The 10,586-nt window shown below is 51.8% G+C and overlaps 1 protein-coding gene and 1 pseudogene across 1 annotated transcript; both read right to left on the reverse strand.

Annotated features, from left to right (window-relative positions):
* Positions 1-4,713: 4,713 nt before the first annotated feature.
* LOC147577833 (uncharacterized) lies at positions 4,714-7,499 on the reverse strand. Its single transcript, XM_086715238.1, is given in 3 exon segments — positions 4,714-5,545; positions 5,548-5,686; positions 7,394-7,499. Coding segments are annotated over 2 exon segments (831 nt in total). The 5' UTR covers positions 5,615-5,686; positions 7,394-7,499; the 3' UTR covers positions 4,714-4,781.
* Positions 7,500-8,089: 590 nt separating this feature from the next.
* LOC147577834 (cytochrome c oxidase subunit FA4 pseudogene) lies at positions 8,090-9,703 on the reverse strand (annotated as a pseudogene).
* Positions 9,704-10,586: the final 883 nt, after the last annotated feature.

Raw genomic sequence — 10,586 nt, forward strand, 5'->3', positions numbered from 1 at the left:
AGATAAGAAACTCGCACAGAGTGTAAATCAACCGTATTGGTGAGCACTCTGTGTAACTCAGCTGACGATCTTTTGCTGCCATACTTGCTCTGTATCGCAAGCAGCACGCGGATGTGCATACCGTCACCTGCTCCTTGCTGCAAATGTTACCCGTTAGGAATCTGTGGGCCAGCTTCTTTGCACGGCACTCGTGTTGGCTTTGCACACGACACTTGTGATAACGATTTGGTATTGTGTCTCATCAACACGCCACAGTTCATCAACGCTGTCCTGCCGGTGGATATTCGGGCTGTTTCCACGTCGTTGTGATTAATAAAGCATCGCCGTGAACGCATACGTATGCATCCGTGTGTTTGCTTCTCCAGTTCCCTCAGTTTTTAAGGGCCACAAATCTGAGGCCAGAAAGGTGGAGTGGCCTCTGAGGGGTCATGAATGGCAGAGGCAGGCCTCCCACCCTGGCCTCCTGACCCGAGGCCCCTTGTTCCTTCCTCCAGCCCGCGCTTCCCTTCCCACTGGGCAGATTTTCCGTCCCTTTCATGCTTTTCTTTGCTAGGTTATGAGGTTTCTGCAGTGTTCCCACATGTTGTCTTTTGGAGCTTGAGAGAAATCCTTTTGGAATGTCCTGTGCCTTCTCCCTCCGAGTTCCCGGCTTTGTTCAATTGTTCACGATAAATTCCTGCCCTGTTGGGAGGGGCCCAGGAAGCTATTAAGTTTGCCAAAAATGGTACCAACTCAGGCATGGCTCATGTCTGAGGCTCTTTGCTTCTACTGAGATTTCAACTTAAAAGCAGGCAACGTGCATGCAGTTGGAGTGAGGACAGGGTACCCCCACTCCTAGTTTTCTGCTTTGTGTGTCGAGTAAGCAGAACCAGCCGTGTGCAGACAGACAAGACAGTGAGGGGTAAGGTGGGCCTCGGGAATGGGGTTGGGGGGCGTGGTGGGCTAAGGTTTAGAGACTTAGGTTCAGAAACGAGGAAAGGCTGGTGGGACAGTGAGGGTTGGGAATAGGATGATGTGTCGCTCCAACATGCGCCTCGTCAATACAAAAAGTGGCATTTACTTTCTAGAATCATAGAACGGTGATATCACATTATTTGTTTGAAAAGGGCTATGTCAGATTTTGTTAATATACAAAAATAATTCTAATGTCATGCACCTATCCCCAGTGTTACCCAATGATGCAGGGACCGGTGAATTGGGCAACTGAGACCACAGGTGACCTCCGAGGAAATTTCTCTCTTTGTTTCCTACTTCCCAGAAAGAGCGTATTTCAGGTTAACATGGCCCTGTTCAGAACACTGGTGTTGAGGCGCGTCCCAGACCCCTAGAGTTAAACACCATCCTTGCTTTGTCTAGTTTACTGCATATTTTGGATACCAAGATTTACCCCTCTTTCTCTTGGGATCTATTCAATAAATACGAAGGAAAAACCCTGCAATTTGGATGGAAAGGGCATTGGCTGAGGGTCAGAGCGCTGGGTTGGAATCCCAGCTCTGCTCCATTCCAGCTGCAGGAGCTTAGGGGTGGCACTTTTTCTCTCTGAGCCTCAGTTTCCCCCTCTGCAAAATGAGGTACTAAAACTTAGCCTCGTTGAGAGTACAGAGGGCTGAGACCCTATGTTTCAGGCATCGGACACATGCCTGGAACAGCGTGGGTGCTCAATAAATGTTGAGGTTACTTCTACAGGCGTGAAGGGCTTTCCCTGACCCCCCCCAACCCCCCCCCCCCCCGCCCAGCTGTGGTGACACCTAGCTTCTTCCGTATACAAGCCGGGCAGCACACCAGGCTGTGACATTGTTCTATAGCCAGCATGCTGCTTCCTGTTTACATAGACCTTGCAGATCCATGGCTTGAACAGTGGACACAGAGGACTTCCTGTGGTCTCTGCTTGGCCACATGGAACAGCCAGCCTTCTCTAGCTAAGAGCCTTATTTTCTCTGCACTTGGGCTAAGTGCCTGGTGAAAAGGGCTTCGTGAGCAGTGAGTATCCGAGCAGCGGTCGGGCCAAGCACAGAGATCCTGTCCCTTTAACATATAATCCAACCCGCCACCAGTGGTCAAACTTCATTTGAGCACCTACTATGTATTGGGCTCTGTAATGATATTTGCCATTCATTGGGCATCCACTGTGTACGTTTGCAGGGCACCTACTATTTGCAAGATGTCATAATCATGAAGATAATTGTTATTACGATTGAACACCTACTGTGCACATAATACTCTATAATGACAATGCCAACCAGTTTTTGAAGAGCCGCTGTGTTGTATGCACTGTAATCATCTTTATCATAATCATTTATGCCTGACCTCTCTGTGCCTCAGTTTCCTCATCCATACAATAGGGACAATAGTAACTTCCTTGAAGGACTGATGTGGGGATTAAATGAGTTATTATGTATAAAGCACTTAAAACAATGCCTGGTATATAGCTAAGAGCTTAATAAACATTGGCCATAATTAATAGTTATTGAACATCCATTGCATATAAGACACTCTATTCTCCAGACAATAGTAATTACCATTGCTGAGCGCCTATTGGGCACACTGATCTGTAATCGATATTAATAACTGAGCCCCTATTGGGGTGCCTGGGCGGCTCAGTCAGTTGAGCATCCGACTTCAGCTCAGGTCATGATCTCGCAGCTTGTGAGTTCGAGCCCCGCGCTGGGCTCTGTGCTGACAGCTCAGAGCCTGGAGCCTGCTTCGGATTCTGTGTCTCCCTCTCTCTCTGCCCCTAACGCACTCGCATTCTGTGTCTGTCTCTGTCTCTGTCAAAAATAAACATTAAAAAAAATAAAAAATAAAAAATAACTGAGCCCCTATTGTGAGCCAGAACTGGGTTAGACACTGGAGGCCTCAAGGGCAGTGTCGTAGGCAAGGGTCTTACACTCTGCTTAGGGGAAATTAAACCGATTTGGAGTCAGGCATCTCCAGGAGAGTCAGGGACAAATCTTATGCAAATATGGACCTAGGGCAGGAAGGGGATGGCTTTGAGTGGCCAGACAGAGGATTTGGGAATCAGGACATCTTGAACTATCTCTTGAGTTGTGCCAAAATGGATTCTAATAAGCTGTATTCCTACAAATGTCCACCTGGGGAATGGGTCACTGGACAATTGAGTCTTCTCCCTCAGGAGGGAAGGGATCCCAGAGACAAGGAAAGGAGTGTGCTGGACTGCTGAGCTTTAGGCCCAGGGAGGATATCCCTTGTTCCTCAGAGATGAAATAGAAGTGGGGGTGAATTCAGTAAACTGGGGTCTGGTACGCCCTTCCCTCCTCCTATCCTTCCTCCTAGCCTTCCTCCTATCCCGACACCATCATGGTGACCTCATGATAGGGATATTCAGGCTTGGCCATTCTCTGTTTGGCATGCAGCTAGGTAGGCCAGAGCAGGCCACTCCCTCTAAGAGTCATGAAATCTTGTAGAACTGCGGGTTCTGCATTATTTTAAGGTCAGCCCCATTCCACGCGCTGACCTGCTACTGGCCTTTGTATTTCCAAGGAGACAGGAAAGCTCCAGCAAGAAGGGCCTGGGCCTGAAGTTCAGAGTCACACAGAAATGGTCCCAAGGCCAAAAATGGGAAGTTGGCTCAGAACTCAGGAGGCCTGAGTTGAGGGGCAAGTGGGGGGAGGGGGGGCACTCTCAATTCTCAGCCCAGGCCTGGCTTGGGACTAGGAAGACAGATTTAGAAATATCAGAATCGGGGGCCTTTCGGGGCCATCGAAGCTACCCTAATCATTTACAGAAGGGGAAACAGGTCTGGGGAGAGAAAGTGATGTACCCAAAGTCCCAGGGCAGGCTAGTGGCAGAACGAGGCTGGAATCCCAGTCTCTATGATCCCTCAGTCCCTGGATGCCTTGTGGGGTCTCACTTCTCAGCACTCAAATCAGTTGAGTCTCTGAAGGTTTGGAGGGAGCCCTTGGTGGCTCAGGGAACATTTTCTCAGACATTTCCAGCAAGAAACTTGGGGCCTCCTCATTCTGACCTTCCAGCCCTCATCTGGCCTGGACAGAACCACTCTTCAGAGATTTCCTAGGAAGGGCATTCCCTCCAGTGGCAACGATCTCTGATTGCCTCTCCCACTAGCCATCAGAAAGTTTTCCTCTACATCCACCCTAAGCCCCGGTCATTAAAAACACATCCTGAAGAGAATATAGACGAGGCACTTAGAATAGTGCCTGCTCCACGATAAGTGCTCTGTGAAGTTTTACTATTGCTGTCACCACCACCACCACCATCCTACCATCGTCGTCATTATTATTTCTGTTCACATTGGGCAGTGGTAAAATCAACATCCACAACAATCCTGAAACCAGAAGAGTATGAATAGGGATCGGGAGTGAATAGCTAGTCTATTTCTCTTCCCATGGGGAAACCCCCCAGTGATCCATTCAAGATATAAACCAGAGATTCCAAACTGTGGCCTGTGGGCTTCACATTCCACCAGCAAGTATTTTTCTTGGGCCCACTGAGCACTAGGACATTTCTGAATTTGTTGTTAGCATGTAAACATGAGATTCCTGGCTTTTTTTTTTTTTTTGGAAAAAGCAACAACCCGTCTGAGAGCTCGGTTTAGACCGGGTATTTCCTCTCCCCTCGGCCAGTTCACCCATTAACTTGTACCTTCCTGGCCCTGGAGGTCCTTGAGTTTATAACCCCCAATCCCAATGGCTGTTCCACCCCCTCCCCTCCAACAGAGCCTCGGAAGAAGCATTTTGCCACAGACCATTTATTTTCTACCACTGCAGCCCGATGCGCCTGTACCCATTTCGCGGTCGATGTTACCACCAGCTACAGGGTTTGGAGATGGGCTCGGGGGCTCTCCAGCCCGAGCGGATTGCCTCCCAGAACTTGGGCAGGTGACCCAAGGAAAAGATCCCGTTGCCGAACAAGGGGAGCTCAGGCAGCTTCGTCCCCGGCCTCTGCGGCAGCACGGGTGTAAGGCTCCGTCTCTGAAGCTGGGGTGGGCATCTGGCGTTGGCAGGCCCATCCACACACTGCAAAGCGTTGACGCCCCCGGTGGACAGCACCATGCAGGTGTTGGTGTAGTCGTCGGAGGCGGCCACGCCGGTGACGGGGTTGGAGTAACTACGGGGGAAGGCGTGGTCTGGGTGGTCCAGGTGGATGGAGGTGGCCGCGCGCTCCAGGCAGTTGGCTGCAAGCCTGGGCAGGCTCAGTGACGATTTGGAGCAGAAGGCACTGGTGGATCTGTCAAGGTAGTTGATGCCTTTGATGAGTTGGTCCAGGAAGGTGGGGCTACAGGGGCCTGAGGGATGTTCTGTACAGAGCAGGTAGCGGGGGCCGCCATGGTAAGCGGGTTTTCTGGCCACCTTGGGGTGGTTCGCCAGGTGGCTTGTCTCTACGAACTTGGAGTTGTAGGGGCGGCCCATGCAGATTTTCCTCACTGGGAGTCTGAAGAAGCTGGGGCTGTCGGGCTGCTCCGAGGAGGGGCTGCAGCTGCTGGTCTCAGAGCCGCTCGGGGTGCGGGGGTGTTTGACACCATCAGCCCCGCTCACACCGGGGCCGTGGGGCCAGCCTGGGCCGAAAAGGACACGTTGTTGGGATGGTTCAAGCGGCTGTGGATGTTGGAACGGCTCACCGGACGTCCGGACATCGTCCCAGCTGGGCAGATACAGCTTCGTGGCGCCGACCTGCCGTGAGCTCACCTGGAGGCTCGCTACCGGGCCTGGTGAAGACAGTTGGGTCAGCTCCTCTCGGCTGCCTGCCCCCTCCCTGCACGCTTTCTCCCCGTGGGTTCCCTCTAGCTCCGGAGAGCCAACAGCACCCTTCTCCTACTCCTCAACGTCCTCCTAGGCCCTGGGGATTTTCAAACTGGAAAACAGACACCTTATTCTTCAGAAAGCAAGAGACGAGGCGGAAGGGGCGCCTGGGTGGCTCAGTCGGTTAAGCGTCCGACTTCAGCTCAGGTCACGATCTCACGGACCGTGAGTTTGAGCCCCGCGTCGGGCTTTGGGCTAATGGCTCAGAGTCTGGAGCCTGCTTCCGGTTCTGTGTCTCCCTCTCTCTCTGCTCCTCCCCCGTTCATGGTCTGTCTCTGTCTCAAAAATAAAGTTAAAAAAAAAAAAAAAAGAGACAAGGCAGAAGGCAAGACCCTGAGAACAACTCAAGGCCAGAGGACCCTTAGGAAAAGTGGGGCAGTCTCCTTGATCCTTTGGCTCTGGCCCATATTTTGAAATTCCCATTTGCCTTTGGAGCAAGGACTCCAGAAGACCACAAAAGCCAAGGATCGAATCTCTAATGGGGAAATCCCAAGCATGGAGAGATATCTCCTTTCCAGAGTGTAATCGTCCACTACGCAATGCGCCTGTTAGTAAAAAAAAAAATGCATCTTAGAAGTGATGCGATGCTATAGGTACTCTCTCCGTGCCTGGCCCCTTGCTTGTGTCTCACATGTAATTCTTGCTACAAATCAAGGAGGTGGTCACTATTCTACTCCTGGTTGATGGATGGAGAAACTCAGTCTCAGATAGATGACGTGACTCGTCTCAGATTGCACGGGTTGGAAGTGGTGGGGGCCGAGGTACTGTCTCGGTCGTGTCTGATGACCCCTGAAAGACAATGCTATGTTGTTGGGGTGACTTTGGCCCTCCCTCGCAGTCTCTTAAGAAAGAGTTCTCACCACATCTGCTCTGCCTGCTGGATGGGGGCACAACTGGGGAGAACCAGAGAGACAGGGGTGCTTGCTAACCCCGTACCTAAGTTGATCCTGACTTTAGGAATCCCAAATGAGAGGGGGGAAGGTCATAGGACAAGACTACTGATAGGGCTGGACTTGTAAGGTCACAGCCTTCCAGGATATTCGGTCTTGACCCTCTCGGGTAGTAGAAGGTCTCCTCATCCACTCCACAGGAGGAGGGGGATTGGGATTCCTACTCCTTGTGGTCCAAATGTGGGCACTTCGCCGAGACCTAGACCTGACCAGGCCAAGGAAATGCCCAGTCCATTTAACCCCGCCTCCTGTCCCGGCCAAGGGCAGTGTAGTCCTCCCTTCCTCATCTCCATTGTCCATCGGTTCCCCGATACTCTCCTTCCCCAGCTAGAAGGCAGGTTCTGATTTCTCTCCCTCAGTACTGCCAGTTTGATGCTAATTTTCCACTTCCGTCTAGTGAGAACAGAGCAATATTTGAGCCTGTCCCACCCAGAAAACAGCTGCCTGCCCCTCTTCCAGCCCATGGCCCTCAGCTGCCCTTGTCCTTTGGGTCTGAATCGCGTGGAATGCACAGACCCTTGCCTCTTCCCTTCCGGGTCCAACCCCACCCTGTCTCCTCCAGAAATACAGGAGGCGACTGAGGACTGACCCCCGCAGAGCCCCACCCTTCCCTTCCTGGCTGGCTAAGCCCTATCTGCCATAAGGGCCCTCTGCCACGCTCACTCTGTCTTTAGGAGGTAGATGACTTAGCCCTCCTGTTGCTCTCCACTGGGGATACCCTCATGTCGCCACTCCAGACTGCTGGCCGTGTCATAGAATCATGGAATCTTACAGCTGGGAGGGGCCTCCAGAGGCCATTCTGGCCAGGCCCCTGCCTTAGGGCCCGCGCCGCTTTAAGCCCTCCAGGACAGATGGGCCCTATTTTTAAAATGAGACTGGGGTGGATGTTTTCCAGTGTTCCTTGTTGTTTTTCTAGTGTTTAATTATGCTGAGAGTCAGGGAGTTCTCAGCTGCCCCTGATATAACTCCCATCGGCCGTGATCAGCATCAGTCACTTCTCTTTCTTCACTGGCTCAGCAAACATTTATTGAGTCTCCCCAGAGTGTTGTTCCCTTCCAGTGACCCATTCTTGAGCCTAACTGTCTTTCCTTCCCCGCGGCAGTCAGCGATCCAGTGTCGAGTACCTACTACCTGATGAAAGCTGGCCAGAAACTGAGATTCTTCAGCCAGCAAATCTCAGAACCTGTGTGCCCCTGACCCAGCCCTGGTCCTTAGGGGGCATCCAGTACATATGTGCTAAGGAAAGGCTCCGTCCGTCATTGCTTTCTCTCAAACATTGAAAATACAGTTTTACTTTATATTTTGAAAAATTTTCAAACTTACTGAAAACTCACAAGACAACGAACTCCCAAGTAGTCTTCATCCAAATCCACAATTTATTAACGCTTTTGCTACATTTATCACCACACACACACACACACACACACACACACACACACACACACTCTGATTATTATTATTTGGAGAGGAAGTCTCAGACAGCACTATCTTTTCCCCTTGAACACTTGGGCGTGTATTGCCCACATGCCAGGTGAACGGGGGCATTTTCTTTTCTTTTTTTTAATTCAAATTTCAGATATTTATTAATCAGCGTAAACCCTAACACAAAACACTGATGTGAGTTCAGAGGAGAAATATTTCCTGGATAACTGGAAAATTTTGTACGGAGGGCTTCTGGGAGACCTTCATTCTAAGCGGCTTGAGAGCAAGACATTTCATTTACAAGTCTGGAACTTTCTTCCTTCATTTTGCTGTAATCTACAATCGGTGAGTAGAGCTCGTGGTGATCATTGGGACCCAGTCAGTTCTGGGTTATTCTTCCTACCCTAACTGACATCTGGATTGGACCATGTCAGGGGCTGCTGTCGTACCTCCTGCTCCAATAAATACGAAGAGGGGGATCGAGCTTGGATGCTTCTTGGCCTGACCGAGGATCTGTTGTAACATGGCTGTGGCAGAGGCCTCCGGCCCAGGAGAAGGAAAGATCAAATCTACAAGGCCTGGCACTAAGTAGTCCCTACCCCAAGGATGAACAGATATCCCGGACATTTTCTTACGCATCCACACTACAATGACCCAAGTACAGGACATTCGGCAACGGTGGAGTCTGATCATGTAGTGTACATTTCACCGACTGCCCCTCCGATGTTCCTCTTGGCAACTCTTCAGGCGCTGGAACCAACCCAGGAGCAAGCATGGCTTTTCGTTCTCAGGGGTCTTCGGTTTCCTTCAGCTGGGGACAATTCTTCAGCCTTTGTCTTTTGTGAGATGGACTTTTTTTTTTAAGTGAATTAATTTATTCTGAGAGGAAGAGAGCCTGCAATCAGGGGAGGAACAGAGAGAGAGGGAGAGAGAGAGAATCCCAAGCAGACTCCAAACTGTCAGTGCAGAGCCCGATGCAGGGCTCGATCCCACGAAACGTGAGATCATGACCCGAGCCAAAGTCAAGAGATGGACGTTAACCAACCGAGCCACCCAGGCGCCCCTATGAGATGGTCGTTTTTGAAGAGCTCAGCCACGTTGTTCCAGAGAAGGTTCTTAGTCTGATGTTTCTGAAGGATCAGACCCAGGATTATAAAGCTCTATAACACGGAAGCGTCTGTGGGCCCTCCTTAGCCGGCAGCCACTGAGGGTGAAAGGCCTTTTTGCCCTGGGATGGGGTAGTTATAGATGCTGAAACAGAGAGCCCAGAGGAGGGATCAGAGGGCCCTCCAAAAAAGGAGGAAGAGGGGTGTGGGGGAACTCAGTGGACCAGTGAAGCAGCAGTATCAGCAGTTTCCTTGTGGGGCCTCAGCCTGGCCTGGTTCTGCTCTGGGCTGGGGGCCGGGCAGGCGGGCAGCCAGCCAGCAAGAGGGCTGGGACTCTGCACCGCATGTCCTGAAGGTACCCAGGCATCGAGATCACTGGCCATTTCTGGCCTGGGCACCAAGAGCCTCTGGAAATAGCTCGAGGACAATTATTTTAGGAGGAATGTGCTATTCATCCATCCTACCAGAAAGCCAGGCTGTGTCCCAGAAGACCAAGAATGCCCCTCTCTGGCCTCCCCAACTCCAGGGGATCTCTAGGTACTCTGGGGACCACAGAGGCCTTCAGAGCCAGAAGGGGCAGGGAGCCAGAAGTGGGGTCGAGAGACTATAAGCCCTTTCCCCGGGTCGGGGGAGAGGAGGTTCTGTCCTCAGATCCTGGGCTCTCAGGGCCCCGTCTTGAGTCAGTCCAGCTGGTTAGGGTCCAGCTGACTCCAAGCATGAGGACACGCAAGGAGAAAGGTATGCGGAAGCTGCCTGCCCTACCTCTTGCCCAGCTCCATCCCCAAGAAACTGACATGGGTGGAGTACCTTCCACGCGCCAGGACCTTCTACCCTCTCATTGAATCCTCACAGCGCCCCTAAGAGGTAGGTAGGTATTTTGTCTGCCACATGGGGTAATTGAGACTCAGAGAGGGCAACAGACTTACCCAAGCTCACCCAGCAGTCAGAATTAGAACCCAGTGTTTCGGCTCCATCCAGAGGGGGCCACTCTTCTCACCCAGTGAGGACTCAGTAAGTGACCCCGTGAACCGAGCAGCGTTGGGAGGCGTCTAGCCTGGAGACATGGATGGGTGGGCAGCTATAGCCCTGTCTTCCACCAAACCCCATCCTCCACCGCCCAGCCAAGCCCAGCTGCCTCTCCCTCCCTAGCACTGCAAGGATGGATGCCAGAGTCTCAGAATGTCCTGGGTGGGTGCCCTGCAGAGTCTCCAGCCACAGCAGCCCCCTCCCTTGCCCAACCGGGGCCAGCTCCAACCGTTGGCTCCTCAGCTCCGCTGCCACACCAGCTGGGCTTTCGATCATTCCTTGCCCCTCCCTCTCCTTCTCAT

The sequence above is a fragment of the Puma concolor genome, chromosome C1, assembly GCF_028749965.1.
Source record: "Puma concolor isolate L17-30 chromosome C1, mPumCon1.1.hap2, whole genome shotgun sequence".
NCBI lineage: Eukaryota > Metazoa > Chordata > Mammalia > Carnivora > Felidae > Puma > Puma concolor.